Raw genomic sequence first — 19,386 nt, 5'->3', positions numbered from 1 at the left:
TGGTATCATTTTCGAGCCTTTTAAACTAAGATTTGGAATTGTTTACGCATATTTTAAATGTCGAATTTAAAAAATTGCAATCTAGGAAGTTTTGAATAAAAACAAAATTTAAAATAAGAGTTTGAACAAGTTTGGCTAAAATTCAAGCTTAAAATAAAATCGTAAAAATATTATAAAAGTAAACAAACAAAAAAATAGTCAAAAATAATAGAAACAATATTAAATATGCTTAATTCTGGCTTTTGTTCACTTAAAAAAAAATTAATTAATTAATAAAAAAAAAAGAATTTTATTCTGTAAAGCCTGACAAGATTGGCATAAAAAATAATTTATATATTTTTGCCGAAATTTTGTTTCATATTTAAGAAAGAAAATTTTTTTTTAAATTCAGCTAAAATTGCGTAGAAAATTCTAAAAGAAAATCTTTAAATATGCCAAAATTTTTTTTAGAACCAACCTAATTAACAATATGTTACATAGAAATATTTAATTATTTAATTTATTTTTTTTTTTTTTTTGCATTGTGAGAGGAACAATTTCCTGGGGCACGTCTGGGCCTTTTTGGTGTTTTTTTGTTTTTTTTTAACATTTATTTAAAAATTGTTTAGGTGTAAACTGGAATTTGCTTGCTATTAACTAAAACATTGACTAAACTTTAATTGAACCTACAACGGCAAACCGCAATCCGCAGCCCGCGTCCCTTGCGCACTTCTCTAGCTGTGCGACTTGCAGAGGCGCAACAGTAGAGGATAGTGTAGATCCTCGTCGTAGAGCGCCGAGTCCGCCTTGAGCTGCAGATGACGCTGCCAGATGGTCTCGTTGTAGCGTGTGGCAAGGTCAACGCGAAAGCCACGCGCCACACACTCGTCGCGGAACACGTTCAGGGTGCGACCGCGACGGGGCGCCATGATGAGGGCCACGCCCTGCGGCGCCAAATAATACCAGATGGTATCGACCAGCGCCGATCTGGCCTCATCGAAGAACAGACAGTCCGCACACAATATGAACTCAAACTTGGACTGTTCGGCGGCGGCGCGTGCCGCTGCCTCCTGCCACTTGAGCACGGAACATTTGGTGTAGCAGCTCAGCTCGTTGAGGCAAACGGTTTTGCGGACATTCTCGACGCTCACCTCGTTGCCGTCGGTCAGATGCACCGCATAGGGCTTGGCATATTTGGCCAGCATCAGGCCCGCCAGCGAGGTGAAGCCGCCGCCCAGCTCCAGTATCCACTTGCCGCGATATGCGGCCAGATCGGATAGCACCAGGGCGGTAAGCGCCTCCTCCGATGGCCAGACGCATATATTGCCCGTATTATTGAAGCCCATCAGATCGCTGGCCGTCAGCTGTCGGTCCATGTGATGTATATTCACCGAGTACTCGATGTCGTTGTGCAGCTGCATGCGATACTTGTACCAGTTCTCCGTCTTGCCCAGGCACTTCAGGCTCACATGATCCTCGAAGCTGTCCTGGCGCAGCAGATCGAAGCTCTTGAAGCGGCGCACAGAGGCGGTTTGCTCCTCGCCAAACTCATCGCTGGAGGAGCTGACCGTCTCCTCGGAATCCTTGCGCAACACCTTGGCCAGAATGCGCCAACGTTTCTGTGCCGTATTCTGTAAATTGGGCGTGGCTGGCGGCGTGGGCGGCATAAAGGCGTTCGCAACGCCCAAACACGATTTGCCCGTCACAATGTTCTCCACCTCCAGCTCGAGGCTGGGACTGACAGCTATGCTGGGGCTTTGTGCGGGCATCTCCAAATTGTTCTCCCGGTCCGAGTTCTTGTCGCTCTTCCTGTTTCTGTTCCTGTTGTTGTTGGTGTTGTTGTTGTTGTTGTTGTTGTTGTTGTTGTTGTTGTTTGTGGTTGTCTGTTCCATTAGCGCATTCCGCTGTTGCTCTTTGAGCGCATTCAGCGTATTATCGATATCGTATTGCAGCATCTGCGATATGCTGGCAATATGTTTTCCACCTGCCACGCCCACAACAGCAATTGCCTCGTTTGACCTCGTTGGCTTCACCTGCTCCAAATTGCTGCTGTTCAGTTTCGTTATTTTGTTTGTTTTCTTTTGTACTAAATTTGCTGACATTTTCTCAGGTTACGCTCCGACTCAGTTACAGTTTTCCGCCCGGCTACTTCATGCCTTCTGCTGCAAAAGAAAATATATATAGAAATTTGTTTAAAGCAGAGTAAAATGTTTAAAATATAGATTGATTTACGTGGCAGCAGCTGTGGCAACTTTTCAAATTAAACCGCCAACAACTTTTGCCTCTTGACTTGCCACAATTCTGGCCCATTATTTTGCAATTATAAATTTTTAATGGGTTTCGCAATGCAAATTGTTTGCCCATAAACGAAGCAAAGACAAAAAACGATAAATCTACAGCTAGTTCTTAGGGCGTCAATATGCAACAACAACAAAAAACAAGTAAGAGATTCTAGTCGGGAGCTCCCGACTAGGGGATACCCTGAACCCTCTTCTTCCAACATCAAATGCAAATATATATTCTATTTTAGAAGCTATATGTCAAGTTCGGTGACTCTAGCTCTTATTATTTACCAAAATTGCCCAAAAAACAGGATATCGATATCGATTTTTATCGATTGCTTGGAAACGGAGTAAGCTATCGATTATCGGGAACAAACTCGATCTGGACGGGCACTAGGAGCACCTACATCTAAAATTTCAAGTCTCAAGCTCTTATAGGTTTTGAGATCCTTGCGTTCATACATACGGACAGACAGACAGACGGACATAGCTAGATCGACTCGGCTATTGGTGCTGATCAAGAATATATATACTTTATGGGGTCGGAAAAGCTTCCTTCTGCCTGTTACATACATTTGGCTTTCGCACAAATACAATATACCCTTGTACCCATTTTAAATGGGTTCAGGGTATAAAAACCACCTCAATAATACTCCCAATTCCAAATGGGACAGACATCTCGGTCCAAAATTACCTTGTTAATAACAATTTAAATATGCCAAAAGAGCTAAACATTTGTATATAAAATTGAGTATAAAAGTTGCATTTGCATATATTCGAAATACGGCTGCCTAAATTTGTATATTTGATGTTCTTGTTGTTGTTGTTGTTGTTGGTCATATAAATTCATCAAAATTAAGACTTTTTACAGCTCATAACAAATTTTAATTGTGCTGACGTGGGGCGAAAAAAAACACACACACACACACATATATATAAATATGTAAACAATGGGGACTCAACGTTTGACTAGCTGATTAAGGTGACAAAGGGGACAAAGGGCTGAGCGGTTGTATGGCGGTGGGGGAAGGGGATGGGGGGTGCGGTACTTGAGAGTCAAACAACAGCCAAAACATATGGAGCCTGTTGGCGATAAGAAGCCGTTCGATTCTGATTAAAGAGTGGGTGGCAGGTGGGGCGGCTGCTTGGTTGCCCGACTGACCCACGACACCTGCGTGCCACTGGGAATGTGTAATCAAAGTCAGCGTAATTAAAATTCAGAGAAATCAGTGTATGTGTGTGTGTGTGTGTGTGTGTGTGTGTGTGTGTGTGTGTGGGAGTCAATGTGTTCGCCGAAGAATGCGCTGTTATTATCCCGAGCATTCACTTAAAGCGGATGTTGAATGCGAAACAAAGTGGATGCGAGTGTACATGTGTGCGTGCGTGTGTGTGTGTGTGTGTGCATGTATGTATGTATGTTTGTGGGACTGGTTTCGCAGTAAGCGCTGCGAGGCTTCATTCATCATAAAACCATTTGAAAGCCAAAGGAAGCCAGTGCCAACGGCCATGGGCAGCACTTAATTGGCGCAGCATAAAATTTACTCGTTTAGTCGAAAATCATTTTTAACAAATGCTTTTTGTTTTTGTTTTTAAATTTGCAGCAAATATTCAAGTGAAGGTCGCGTTTAGATAAAAGTTTTTGACTTTTTGGCTTATCACAAAGCGCAGGGAAAATGTGATAAAAAAAAAAAGAGCTTAAATTGTAAATTGTTTTTACATATTATGCATACGCCGTGTTGCCGGGGAGGAAAGAAAATGTGTCAGGTGCTTGCGAATACTGAATACTCTTCCAGCAGCTCATTTAGAGGCTTCAATTTAAAAAGCAGTATACAATACTGTTATACAGAGTTGTTATACTAAACTATCAAGCTTTGGAAGCCTGTTTGAAAAGCTCATAAGCTGTTATACCTATTTTTTCTATTTAGTATTCGAATTAAATATATAATATATGTATATTATTAACTATTATATAACAAAAGTGTTATACATATTTTATATATTAATATGAATACATGAATATAAAAAATGTTATACGCTAAATACTGTTATACAAATTGCTAAATAGCTAAAAATGCAAATATTCTGATTGAAGTGTTCTTCGATACCTTGTCAAATATAACAACAATGTTGAAAACTGTTATACAGGAATATTAAAGCCAATAGTGAAATAAGTACCAAACAATATTGGTCACAAGTAGAATTTGTAAAGAACTGAAGATGATATCAGAAAGATAAATTTCTCAATGAAAGCTCATTTCTCATTTCAAACTTGAAGTTTGGCAAAAGTTTTGAAAAAAATGCACAATATTGTTGCCAACTGTTATACGAAATTTAACAGCTCATAGTTCAGATAGTATGGCAGTAATCAGACTTAAAGTTTTCAATGTGAAACAAAAAGAAATAAAACAACAATAAATGCTGAAGCATTTCAATAATTCCACTCCAGCAACTAAATTGAATTTGATAAGACGCGCACTTGATCAAACATTAATAACTTTGAGGAACTCCGCAATCCACTCGAGTTACGGGCCGAAAAGTTTTTGCCAGCGGCCCGAAAACTTGCTTTAATGCGCAGCCAAAAATCTTGATTTGCATATTAAAAACAAAAAAAAAAAAACATGAATGAATATTGAGCAATTGGGGAGGTAGAAAGTTATTTGAACACGAAACTTGCGAGCTTGAACTACAGCAAAATCTGCGGCGGGGTCGTGGCAAAACAAGTTAAATCCTTGGGTAAACTTTAAATGCCGGTTAAGAGCACACACAAGTACAATAAAACCGAAAAATTGTTTTCTGTGTTTGCATAATGCGACGGCCTGTCCTGGCCTGGCCATATCCGAGATAGCCCGGCTCGGCCCGGATCTGGCTGCCAGCCAACACCTGCCGGAGGCCAGCGGGCAATCGAGCTGCCTAAAAGCATGTATATTAGCTGAATTTGCAAGTACAATGGGCAGATGGTTAGAGTAGGGAGGGGGAAAAGGGGGTAGGGGGGGAAGGGCGTGGTTGAGTGTAATTTAAAGTTTTCGTTGCGTGCGAAAGCGAAGCATTCAATTCAATCACTCGAGCAAGTGGCAACTGTGACGACAACCGATGCCGGAGCCAAAATAAAGTTGAGGCCAAAGAACAAAGCGAAAAGGTTCTCCCTTTGACACACACACACGCACACACACACACACATACATACACTCACCCCGCCTCACGCTGCGGAAAAACTTGGCTCTGAGTGACGTGCGTAAAAGTAACGCAATGTGGGCAAACTTTTGCCCAGCCCCCTTCTACGCGCTCACCCCCCCCCCCCCCCCCCTCTGTCACCTTCCCCTCCAGCTGCTGTTCATTTGCTGTTTCGTGTCAACGATGCCGCAGCACGCAAACTTACATGGTTCACACACACACACACACGCACACACTCGCAAACAACATATGTATAAATGTGCACACAGCAAAAAATCCAAGAATTTTGACTCAAATCAAGCCAAAACGAGCTTAAAATTGTTTTGGAAATTTCTTCAACTAATTACAAAATAAATAAAGTACTATTGTGAACTCCAAAACTCATAAATAGAAGCCTTGTGAACAACTTTTCTTAAACTCAAATAGCGTAAATATCAAATTCAAGTACTGTACTTAATTTAAGCAGCTTTTTACTTTACTTTAAGCACAAAATTCTTAATAATGTATTTCATTTCGAATCCATGTTGACTCTTTCAAGCCCAAAATTTACTCGAAGCCTTTTGAAACCCAATATTTACGCGAAATGCTAAGCTAAACACATTCCGCATTGTATACCAGTATTTACTTATTTATTTAGTTGCGCGTATTTTCTCTCAGTGCATGCGGCTTTTGTGTACATATGCTGCGTACTTTGCCCATTGCTCGCATAAACTCTTACAATTCATTATTTATTACTTTCACTGTCATGAAATTTGCTCAGCTTTTTGGATTTTATTTTTTTTTTTGGTAGCTAACCTTGAAGCCATCAGCGACAAGGCACACACACACACACACACACACTCGCACACACACACACACGTTCGCTTTGCCAAAGATAAAGTCTGTGAATCTGACTATCAAGGGTTCGGCTAACGGCGCTAAGCAGATAATAAAATCTAACATAATTACGAGCAGCAAAAATGTTGAAAACTTAACAAATCGAACTTTGAATACTCTATCTATACAGAAATGTGCTGTTGTCTTCGTTTTAACAACTTATTAGAAGTTGACAAAAGTCTTGTGAGTTATAAAAAACAAGTTAAATTAAAATTGAATTTAATTTGGACAACTTTTTTTTCAAACTCTTGATTTCTAGCGCAGAGCTGAGTGTTGTTAAAAAACCCTTTTGATACCTTTGGATAACATTTCTGTCTTTTTTAAAAAGTGGCTAAATTGAGGAACAATTTGGAACAGTTACATATATAAGCACTCTTATGTGGCTTGGCATGTGTGAATGACATATAAAGTGAGTTGATAAGTTGATATGCCTGTAATTATGTGGAATATGTTGTATCCTTTGTCTTTTTGGTCATCTTGTTTCTGATGCTGGTCGCTTTGAGGCGACTTTTTATCTCTCTCATATATATAGGGGCATATATATATGTTATATGTAAACTCTTGACTGCGAAAGTGTCTTGCTGGCGCTCAGCTAAAGCCTGGGTTTTAAGCTATTAATGCCAAGCTTAGGTTTTGAGCTAGTAATACTAAGTTTGACAAATTAGTTTCTGATTAGCACTTTTTTTTCATCGAGGCACGAGCTACACAATCCTAAACAGGTTCAGATGCAGTCCTCGAGTTTGGTTTGCAGACAATTCTTTCTAAAGGTCAAGCCTAAATTAATGAGCCCAAAACTCGTATAAGTTGGGTTTAAAAGTCTAGAAGTTATAGATTTAGAGCTATAAAGTGTGCATAGGCTAACTCTATTTTAAACATATCAGAAAATTAGTTTAAATATCTTCATCTTATGTTAACATTTTAATGCTGATTTGGCGACCTTTCCATTTGCAAATAGTTTACTCAAAATTTATGTATCTATTTCAAACATCAATTTATATAAAAGTGACAATTTTACAGTCATCTTGCAAAAACGTCAAGCATGCCTTTCGTACGTTGCGACCTTTAACCTTTTGAAAACCTTTAAACTTTCGATAAATGAAAATAAATCAACATAGCAAGGCTAAATCTTCAACTTGGCCATTTAAATAACTGCCAATACAAAGCTAAATGAACTAAAACTAAACTAAAACTAAACTGCAATTAAACGATTAAACGAATTATGAAGCAAGCCACAAAAAATTGCATTAAACATAAATCGTGCCATTTAGTGCCCAACTTAGGCAAGTTTTACGAAGAAACGGAAGATCAAAGTAGAATATAAGCAAAAAAAAAAGTGGAGCCTAGAAACTATTAAATTATAGAGCATATTTATAGAGCATACAAATGAGATATATAGAACATTATCAGCCTACGCGGCGTATGCGTAATCTGCAAAAAATGAATGTGCGCTCGAATTATCTATCTTTTTTTAGGTTTAGTTGTTTTTTTTTTCGTTTTCTATTTTTTTTTTTTAAAGCGTCTTAAACTTTTATTAGCGCACATATTGCCCATCGATTTATGAGCAACTGCCCGTCCGTTCAGCTGTCCGTCCGTCTGTCCGTCAGTCTGTCAGTCTGTCTGTCTGTCTGTTGTATGGCCAAAAATGTGTAGATATTTGTTGATGTTGATGATGTTTGCGATTTGTTTACTGTTTACTAAACATTAACTCAGATTTACAGTCGTAAGTTGATTGCGAGCCGAACGAACTTTTGCGCGTCTGCTGCAGGCATTTATTTAAATATATCTACAGATACCCATATATACATATATATTCAGTTAACTGAATGCCTGCTTGTACATATATATTTATGCATTTTAATGTACACGCGCATTGGGTTTGTTATTGTGCATCTCGCATTGAAATCTGAATGCGCAGCCCTCGAGCGACTGCGAGAAATGTGAATAATACGGAAAGCGAAAAAAAACAGCATATATTCCAATTTCAGTTTATATATATTTATTTTTTTTTTCCATTTTCTTCTCACACTTGATGCATTCGCGTTGCCGTGGGAATTGCCTCAAGAGCTGCATCATAAAATATTAATTAAATTATTTACATGAGCTTTATCATAGCCGGAACTCGGTTCGGGCCAAGTGACACATCCACGTTTTTATTGCCCGCCCCGTTCAAAGTTGGCCAAGATGCTGGCTATAATGTTTATTTGGAGCTGGAGGAACAGCTGCAACTGTCTGGCCCAGACACGTGTGCTGGATTTTGTCTCTATCTCCCTCTCCCTCTCCCTATCTCTCTGTCTCTCTCTCTGTGTGCTGAGGTGGTCGAACTTCACGCTGACATTCAGCAAAAGTTCAAGGATCTGTGCATTTGTTTGAAGTCCCCTTTTGGGTGACTCGACACTTTACCTATCTGTGTGGACTCGAGTGTAACTGCCCTATAAACTAAGAGCTCCTCTTTTATTGATTTATCGTGTGTTAGTTTGGCATTTGCGCCTGCAGCGCCACATTCTATATTTTATCTGCCCTTTCCGCTTTTTAATTTGGCATTTTGTATTTGTTTTTTTGGCCACAATTTAAGCCACGCGCCGCTCTGAAATATAATTTACATTTTATGCCACGAGCACATGCTGCTCCTCCCGCCAGTTTCCGAGCTGCTGATTTGAACGCGTTGCGTCACAGTCTGTGATACCCTACAGCCCTTTATTTGTCGCTGAAATTTGCAAATGTTTGCCCTACAATTAATCGATTTTATTAAATTACAAAAGTCCTAAGTAAGCACCTAAATGTTTTCAGTCAGTTTTATTAAAGGCAGAGAAGCTGAGCCCTCTTAATATTTGAACCCTTAATTTTAGCCAAGAGAGTTGACTGAAAAGCAATGAAAATTATTTTCCTCTCTTTTCTTACTGTGCATCAAAGAAGATTTAGATGCTTTAAGGGCACAAAAAAAGTCGTGCATTTGGTTCAAGATTCGAAGCTGCTTTGTGGTCTTTAGTTCTATATAGATATATAGATTTTTGTATATATGCAAGATGTTATTAGCATAATATGGCTCGACTTTGATTTGCCTGATTTATTTGATAAACTAGTTGGAATTTCGGTAATTTCTGGTCCTGGCTAGAGATATCTTCCCTTCTTCAAAACCTCAACTCTTACAGCAACAGCGGAAAATATCAGGAATTTGAAGCTGGAGTACAAAGTACTCTTTCAAGAGCAACTCACATTCGAACAGAGTCCCAAAACATATCTCATAGGCGAAAGGCAAATATGTAAAACATTTCTGTTCAAATGGCTTTAAGTCGAGCAGCATTGCAAAGGGGGCGTGGTGGGCTGGGGCGGACGTCATGGGTGGGCCTGTAACAGTGATTATCTTTGTGGTAAGCTTCTAGGCAAAAAATATAAAATAGAAAGTTCACGATGCGCCAAAAAAAATTGTTAAGCCCGCCAGCTGCTTGACCTTTGGCCGCAGCGATGGGGATGCCATGTCACAAATATATATATATATATTGTATGTATATAATTGTGGATACGTAACCCCTGAGAAGCCCTGAGAAGCGGAGGTCGCGCTGGCGGCATTTGTAAAAGTCATTGCCGCCTTCTTAATCATTGGAGTCGACCAAAGATTTGTTTGTTGTCAGGCGCCATATTTTGTGAAGTTAGCGAGGGGTTGAGCGGGGCGGGAGGGGGAGGTAAGCGCCGACATTAACAGCAACAGTAAGAAAACACATAAAAATCAAAACAAGGCCAAAAACAAAAGGAAAAATCGCACGAAAAATGGAAAGCAGCAGAAAATTTGAACGATAATCCACTTAGCAAGTGCCACGTGCTGAGCGCAATTTAAGCCAATTAGCTGGCAAATGCGAGCATATTTTGGCATTAATTTAATAAATAAATAATGGATAATATTTAGCCATAAGCCAAATGCAAAATGTTCGCTCTTGTTGTTGTTCTTGTTGCAAGCAAATAAATGGCGACATAAATAAACAAGCAGCCAAATTGTTGGCGCTATAAACACAAACACACACACACACTCGCACATTTATAGACCATGTTTGTTGACAACAACATTTGCCTGGCCACGAAAAGTCTCTCTCCAGCATCAGTTACAGGCTGCCTGTGGCCCATATTGCCGACAAGATTTTCCTTTGACAGGCAACTGTAAAGGTAACGAGGCATATGCTACATGGTGCATGCTACATGGACACAATGTCAGTCTATAAATAGTCAACGCTGCTGCAGGTGGGCCAGTTCTGTCCCTGAGCTGTAACTGCAGCTGCCAGCGGCAGCAGTGGGAACAGTGGGAGCACCAGCCGCAGGAGCAGCTGACACTGGTTAAAGGTTTCCATCTGCCAGTTGCCAGTTGCCAGATGTGACAATGTTGGCTTTAAAGCACACTGAGCTTTGTGCTTTATGAATATTGTTATTTATCGATTTCTGGGAAACTGGGTATGTTATCGATAATTTTGAACATATCTAAAGTCAGTGCTGGTATCGGGCTTTGCAATTTGGATACGTTGAAATTTGTGCAGAAAAAATTTGTATAATTCTGAGAGCTAGAGGAGTTTTTGGAAGGAGATTTAAAGACTTTGTGCGCTAATCTTAAACGTTTCACACACAACTGTATTGTTTATAAACTAAATCTAGAGCGATTGCCCATCAACAATATGATTTAGAATACATTCATAAATGTGATTATTAATATTATAAATAATAATTCCCTTAATAATGATGTATACTCAGAACTTTTCGCTCAGTGTATTGTCACATTTATGGTTAGAGTGTCGTGAGTGACTGCCGCATTTGCTGTTGTTGCCTTCTGCTGCGTGGCACATTGTAAGTGCTCCTCTGGCGCTGGGCAAGGAAGGGTTGGGTGTAGCAGTTCGTCGAGCTGCTGGGGATGCTTAAATGCTTTCATCACTCAGCTGGAAAGCCGGGCACGCTTCGGCGCTCGCACGCACAACATGTTAGGGGACCAGTTATTTTGGAGCAGAGCTGGGACCACGGACTCGGGTACGGACTACGGCTGGGTCAGCTGCCTATGTAAACATCATTCACATGGGGAGTTGCTCACGATTGACCTTTACAGCCGATAAACCGTTACCTTACGTAATAAACAGAGCCCAGAAATTGGTTTAAGGTCTGCCGGACAAATCAGCACCGCATGATTGATGGCCCCGGAGCATGAGGCTAAGCCTGAGGTTGAGCTGGAGGTTGGGTTTGGGGTTGAGGTTGAGGTTCAGCGTGCCTGGCAACATGAACTCAATATTTGCCACAGTTTGTTGAGATTTCAAGTGGCTCGTTGCCATGTTTATTGACTGTGAATGAACTGAGAGCGAGCGATGCCAAAGCAACAACAAATCTACCTAAAACGGGGCGGGGACAAGGGCATGGCCCGCCCTAGAGCATTGTGACAAATTGTGCGTTTCCTGGCAATCTATTTGAATTGTAGCATAATCGTTAAGGTTAAGTGAGTTTTGTGCCTGCTTATAATATCCATGCTTAACTGTTTGCTGTTTCAACAACATTATCCAAATGCTGCGTCTCAACTTGAATGTGTGTCTTAACGAGTTACAGGCTTAGACTAGGTTTAACGGCTGCTGATTTAAAATGAACAACCCGTGAGCTAGGCTGTTGAAGTGAGTATAATATTATTAACATGCTTAGGGACTTACATTTACTTTATAGAACATTTATTATGCACATAATCGGATTTTGCTAAGAACGCAAATGAATTTATTTTTTGAATCTTTGGGTCTCTACTGAATTCGCAGAACTTTGATTTGATTTATTTGCTATCCAAGTTTGTAAGAAAATTTCTGTACATTTTTAAAAGTTTCTGTCAAAAATAAGTGCAGAATATTGTCTTGTCATTAAAAATCGAGTTTTGAATATATTAAAAATTATCGATAACATGCATAAAATTACAAAGATAAACATATATATAAAAGTTGGTCCTAGCGATCTTTCCTTTTCATAAATTTTAGTTTCTAGCTAGCTCAGGGTCCCAGCACCTCGTAAAAGTATAAAATATAATTATTAGAATATCTACACTCTACTAATAAATATTGGCGAATATCGATAGTATCGCTTATGAATATCTAAATTACAAATATGGGCTACACCTAAAAGTTTTGCAAAACTACGATCGATAATCTATCGATAATTTGAAACACAACTATCGATAAAGTCCTTCTACTATCCAACTCTGCGCTAATTAGCTCACAATCGATATACTTTGCATTAGTTAAACCTATCTCAGTTTATTTTTGTGGCTTAAGATACCAGAGTTATTTAATCTGGTATGTCGAAACTTATTAATGCTGGTCATCAAATAAATTCCTGGCTATCAATTATATTTCTCTGCACTGTATACATAATTCCAATCCCAGCTTAAGCTTTAGAGACTGCTGCCATTCAAACTAAATCGAATTTAAGCAGATAACAAATGCAAGGAAATGCAGCATATTGAAGCCATAAATCTGGCAATTCGAGTTGCACACAATAGAAATATATATAGAAATATGGTTGAATATCATATATATATTGTTTTCCCCTTTCATAAATCAAATCACAAAGCGTTGTTGCATGCGATTTCTAATCTATACGATAAAAAAAAAAAAAACAATTTCATTTGCCAATTTATTCATAACAATATTTCAATTTAAATACTAAAATTGATACCTCTTTTTGTTGCTTTTCAATTTCAGATATTAAAACAATGCGAGCAACGACAAACTATAAGCCGTACGGACGGAGCTTGAAAACATGAAAACCATTTAGCAAATGTGTCCGGTTGGACATTTAACCCCCACAGGTAAGCAACAGAAATAATGCAACATTTATTTTCCTAATGAACTTTGACACGTGTGCGCGGGGCAAAGCACAACAAAAAAAACACACACACAGTTCGCGTGTCTCTGTCACAGGTCGAGAGCTGTGAGCAGGGAAAATGTGAAAAGTGCATGTGCAACAACAACAACAACAAAGCAAGCAAAAACCAAAGCTGCAATGAATGAAAAATCAGTTTGGCGCATGCAACTTTGAAAATGCCCGCGGCGGGCAGCTGACTAACTGACTAACTGACTAACTGACTAACTGACTGCATGACTGCATGACTAACTGCATGACTAACTGCATGACTTGACTGCTTGACTGACAAGCTGTGCGCTAGCAACAACAACAACAACATCAATAACCCGACAACAACAACTGTTGGCCAAACTCATGTGCGCTTATCAAAAAATCGCTGCAACTGCAACTAAAAAATATTTCGAGCACATATTCGACTTGTGAATGCGCTGTAACTGACCGCTTGCATAACTATCGATACTTGAGATACACGATAACTGGCATTATCGATGCCAGTGATCGATATCAGTTTTGATTGAGACACACGATAGCTGGCTATGAAGTTTAATTGATACATGATAGCTGACATTATGGATACTTGTGATAATTAAATAAAAGTTATAGTTGAGGCTTAAAGGGCGCCTTATCGATATCATCCTTACACAATGACTTAAATTATCGATATCAGTAATTATTGTCACAATCGATAGCTGGCGCATAGAATATTATCTCAATGTTTGATGAAGACTGCAAAATCGAACTTATCAATAATTGTTAGCAGGCAGCTTTAAAGAGAGCCTTATCGGTATCATCATGATATGATATATGTTTTAGAGAGGATTTTTAAGAGGTCTCTTTTGAAAAGAATCAATAGAAGCTTAAAAACTTAAAAGTTTAAGAAAAAACGAGTCTTAAGAGGAAATATTTTGATGGCAAGAAATTGCCATAAAGTTTCGAAAGTATTTTATATTTAATTTTATTTAATCTCAATCAACTTCAAAACAAATCTGAATCTATTTAAAAAACATTTATTTAAAATTTTTCTCAGTTAAAGTTAAATATAATTCATATTATTTAAAGTTCATTTAAACATTATTTTCAAGTAGACATATATTAGTTTTTAAAACCCTGAAATACATTGTTTCTTGCACATAAACTAGCTCTAACATCTTAAAAGTATGCCCTACTTTCAGCGCACTTTGACGTGCTCATAAAATACATAGTTGACTAATAAATGTCCTGCGCTCGTGCCGTGCTCTGATTATTACTATTATTATTATGTTCAGTTAGCTCTTATCTTGCCTTTTGGTTGATTGCATTTTGCGTGGGCGATAGGGCAAGAGTTGCACATTTTGTTTAGCTGACGCGGCGTATACATAATGTGCGTTGGCGATTGCAGTGCATTACGTATACGCCGCATCGGGCAACCGTTGTGCTGCTCAGATAGTTGCGCACATTATGCAAACTTGGCAACAAAAATTCAATTAAGTCACAAGGACACAATGTCAAGTGGCAGGGCTCGATAAATCAACCGAGCTGCACGGCAACAACAACAACCACAGCACCAAAATTGTGACATGCTGCGCACTCGTTATGACTTTGATGCACGTTTTAATTATAATTTTGACGCCAACTGTTTAAACACGCACACGGAGAGACCGATAAGACATGTCAGTCTGTGTGTGTGTGTGTGTGTGTGTGCGTGTGTGCGTGTATCTGTGTGTACTCTGTTGTTGTAGCTTTATATCGAGTGCACTGTTTGGGACAGGCCGCATGGCAAATGCTGAGCCGACCAAAATTTTGCCCATGAGTTGAGAAAGACAAAAAGCGCAATACTGAGGCGACTGCGAAGGGAGAGAGAGTAAATTGGTAACTCTAAGCTTAATTGAGGCAACGGCCAGCACAAAGGACAATGGCCAGGACAAGCCGCAAACACACACACACAGACACACTTACACGTGTGTGTGCACACACATTTCGAGCACATATGGTGAACATAAGTCAGAGAAACTAAAACGTGCCACAGGCCGCCCTCTACACTTGGCAAAAGGAAAATCCATATAAGAAAATAATCGAAATTTATATATTCAATAGGCTCTAGATATTACATTTTTAATACTCTTCCCCATTCATGAATATCTCCACGATAAACGCTTATTTATTATTTTATGCGATTGGCTTAAAATTCAGTCTCATTAGATATTTAATCAGGTGTTTCATCTGCAAGGGTGAAATATTGAGGCCCTAAGCCCAATTTTCGGCACATTGACTACAAAGTTAAGGGATTAATCCCCTCTGTAGGCAAAAAGAAATATATAAATATTTATTTTTAAGCATTTATTGCATGCTAGGTTGATTTGAATAAGAAAACATTTGGCTTTGATGATGTTTCGTTAAGCTTTCGGCACACTGAGTGCAAAGTTTAGGGAACGAGCAAACAAACAAGACAACACCCAAGCCTAGTTTGAAAACGGAGTCTCAAGCGGCTTATTCGGATCAGACTGAATCAAAATTTTTTTTTCAACATTTGTATTTCCCTGAATTGGACACAAATTACACAAACAATTTTTGTACCACATACATTTTAAGCATTATTCATTTGAGCCGCACAAAGCCGGGTAATTTCTTCTAGCTTCGCATAAAATGAAAAATCTAAACATCATTTGCCAAACCATAAAAGAAAATGTAAGAAAAACTCTGCTTTTGCACAGCACAGCAAAACGCTTTAACTGTTTGGGAATTAGAAAAAAGACTTATTTATCAATCGCTAAGCATTGTTAATGGCTCAATAGATATTTATTTTTTGCTGAGTGTAGTCAAAATCAGCAAAGGCTTAGCTTCTCTCAGTGTGTCATGTGTGAGAGTGTGCGTGGGTGTGTGTGGGGATGTGTGGGGGTGTGTGTGTGTGGGTCTGAGTTTTGGCGTCGGCATTTCAATGAGGGGTGTTGGTTAGATTTATAGCCCCAAAGCTATAAGTTTGAGAGGGTGTAAAAGTGTGTGAGTGTGCGTGTGTATGTGCAAGCTGTACTCAATTAATACTCATCAGTGTGACATTAGTGCCATTTATTTGAACAGGCTGGGAAATAGAGTGGATCAAAGACAGAGATAAAAGATAAATGAGATAAACACGTGCATTGCGAATTGTTTTACATGCAAAGAGAGAGGGGAAGAGGGGGAGGGGGGCAGACAATGCATAATAATCAAGGCTTATTTGCGGCCATGCCCAGCACTTGTTTGGGGATAATTCATCAATAAATCGCACATAAATTGTCGGTGTCCTTACATCAACTCGTTAACTGAACTTTAAAGTGGGTAGTGCAATTGATGTGCCACGTTTTTTTATACCCTAAACCCATTAAAAATGGGTATAAGGGTATATTGTATTTGTGCAAAATCCAAATGTGTGTAACAGGCAGGAGGAAGCATCTCCGACCCCATAAAGTATATATATCCTTGATCAGCATCAATAGCCGAGTCGATCTAGCCATGTCCGTCCGTCCGTCCATTCGTCCGTATGTATGAACGCAAGGATCTCAGAACCTATAAAAGCTAGAGACTTGAAATAGACTTGATGTAGATGCTCCTAGTTCCCGCGCAGATCGAGTTTGTTTCCGATAATCGATAACTTACTCCGTTTCCAAGCAATCGATAAAAATCGATATCGATATACTGTTTTTTGGGCAATTTTGGTAAATAATAAGAGCTAGAGTCACCAAACTTGACATACAGCTTCTAAAATAGAATATTTAGAATATTGGAAGAAGAGAGTTCAGGGTATCCCCTAGTCGGGAGCTCCCGACTAGAACCTCTTACTTGTTTGTTTTATGTTAGCTTCTGACAGCCAAGAGTGCAGAAGAAATGAACAAACAGCCAAGCATAAAATAAATTACAGCGACATTTGACTTTAATTTTGGCCATAAAATGCGGCACAGCGTGCGCAGCAAGTGCCACCGAAAACTACGTGCAGTTAAATAAATTAAACGCTTGCTAAACTTTATTTGCGATAAAAATAAATAAAAAAAAAAAGAGAAGAGCTCAAACTTAAATGCACCAAGCTGTGCCAAAAACTGTAACTGAAACCGAAACTCAGCTAAAAGCTGAAAACAATTTCGCGAATTCCTGCAAATCATGACGCGTAAATCGAATGCAATTGAAGCAATCGAAATTTACAGCGTCTTTAAATGCATAAAAAGAGCCGGTGTTTCGGGTAATTTCAAGTGTGCACAAATCGTAGAAATAGCGCTTTGTTTAACAGCCAATCGGATTCAAATCCACTTTCACAGATTGTTGTGAAATTCGACGTGAAACATTTCGTGGAAAGTGCATGCCTCCTGGTTGGAAAATGGGCATCAAGGAGTTTAGAGGCTAAGTTTCGAGTTTCGTTTACTCTGAGAACTTCATAAGCACGTGTTTCGGTGATTTTGAGATTTCACCCGCCTCTGTGAAAAATTCGCGGAAAATCATATGCAGTGAATTTTTTTTACCAGCCGATTGACTATAAAGTTTTTAAAGTTCATAAGCTACGTTTTACATATAGAAAATACATTTATAAAGGAGCAAAACTTGTGAGAAATTAAAGCTTAGAACAAAATCTCAAGCACTTGTGAGTACATTTCTTAACTCTTATCTTCTTTTTCGATGAAAGTTAACATTAGTTAACATTGATTATAGGCTAAATATAAATTTATTAAAATTAAAAAAAATATATATAATTTTATTCATTCACTTTAATATTTTGCGGCTTATCTAACTAGTTACAAATTGCTCGGTTATGCAAATATTTAAAGCAAATAATAAATTAATATAAATGCGTATTTTATGCCTGTGGCAGACATTTTAATTATTCTCAAAAACTTTGGCTATCATATTTCTTTGGGCTGCCCGAAGCACACGCAAATTTCCCTCGAACCAAGCTGCATTTAACTCTAGAGAAAATGCTTTTCTGACAACCTTTTTGTACATACTTTGCACCTAGAACGAACTGGAAGGAAACTTTGAATTGCAATTGGAAATTGTAACATTTTAAGCACATTTCAGACAGCTCAGCTCGAACAATCAAGTTGACCTTTTGCAGTGCCAACAATTGCGACTTATAGATGTCAAGCGGACAGGACTCGGCTGGGCCACTTGGGCCACGCTAGACCAGTATGTATTTTGCCAAGAATAATAATAAAATTATTTTGCTATGCATTGAAGCGACTCGGCGTAAAGTCTCAAGATTTAGATAAGTTAAATAAGTACTGAGTTAAGATAGCTCAACTTTATCAATGGGCAAAGGTCGTTATGCTTTGTTCTGATGGCCGCACACAAAAGACTGCATTTAATGGCCACATCTACTTGCAACCTGATGAGCTGAGCTGAGCCACAACAATGAAAATGTTTACAAATATACTTAGAGCCATAACAATTTTCCTTTTTGCTTCTTACCATTCCGAAAAATACGAATCTCTTCGGCAATTGAACTTAATACGCGAAAAATTCTTGCTGCGATATGTTTTGTTGTTATTGTTTTTTGTGTAATTTCTATAAACTTATTTTTTATGTTTGGCCTGTTTATGTGTTTTTAATGTGTGCACAATTTTGAGATTTTTTCCGATTTTTTTCGATTTATGGTTTTAAAAATACGCCCAATTGATGATCTTGTGGGCTTTTTCTTGCACTTATTTTTTTGAAAAAATTTTTGAATTTTGATCGAGTTGATAATTTGTTTGAAAACACACTCACGCGCGCACGCACACACACACACACACACATGCACACACACGCGTTGCGTGGTGTAGCGAACGCGGCCAGCGACAACAACGAACTGTAAATGTTGTGCCAGCAACACAGGCGGCAAATTGTTTTCTAGCCGCGACCAACGTTGCGTATGAGCGACGGCAACAAACTAAAGGCGAAACGCTCTGCAAACGGCCAGCACGATACACACGCAACCCGGTTCGAACGAACATGTTCGAACGCAAATGTAGTCGCATGGCGCGCGTGGGCGGAACCAACAGTTGGAGCGGGAAACAGTTGGCCGATGGACGCTTCGGCTTATCACTAGAAATTAAGACAAAAGCCGGGCTGCTGTTGCGGCATAACGAAAATTAAATGAGACCACAAAATGAGACAAGACCAACAATAACAACAACTACAAGAGAAACTATGGGCAGTGAAAAAAGAAGAAGAAGAACAAGCAGAAGATATGATATCCTATTGTAAAAGTTACATTTTAAGCTGTGGTTCAGTTTAACTG

At 38.9% G+C, this 19,386-nt stretch overlaps 1 protein-coding gene across 2 annotated transcripts; it reads right to left on the bottom strand.

Moving 5' to 3' along the window:
- Positions 1-485: 485 nt before the first annotated feature.
- On the bottom strand, positions 486-18,650 carry LOC115760172 (calmodulin-lysine N-methyltransferase). 2 transcript variants are annotated; one of them, XM_030701394.1, is made up of 2 exons: positions 18,576-18,650; positions 486-2,141 (listed from the first exon to the last, which is right to left on the bottom strand). In XM_030701394.1, exon 2 carries the CDS (start codon positions 2,079-2,081, stop codon positions 714-716), a length of 1,368 nt encoding a protein of 455 aa, XP_030557254.1. In that variant the 5' UTR covers positions 2,082-2,141; positions 18,576-18,650; the 3' UTR covers positions 486-713. The 2 variants fall into 2 exon arrangements, with proteins under 2 accessions (XP_030557254.1, XP_030557253.1); XM_030701393.1 differs by lacking the exon at positions 18,576-18,650 and adding an exon at positions 11,972-12,101.
- Positions 18,651-19,386: the final 736 nt, after the last annotated feature.

The sequence above is a fragment of the Drosophila novamexicana genome, unplaced genomic scaffold (assembly GCF_003285875.2).
Source record: "Drosophila novamexicana strain 15010-1031.04,08,12 unplaced genomic scaffold, DnovRS2.1 tig00000387-arrow-pilon, whole genome shotgun sequence".
NCBI lineage: Eukaryota > Metazoa > Arthropoda > Insecta > Diptera > Drosophilidae > Drosophila > Drosophila novamexicana.
Note: the sequence above shows the minus strand (reverse complement) of the source record. Positions and strands in the feature narration are given on the sequence as shown.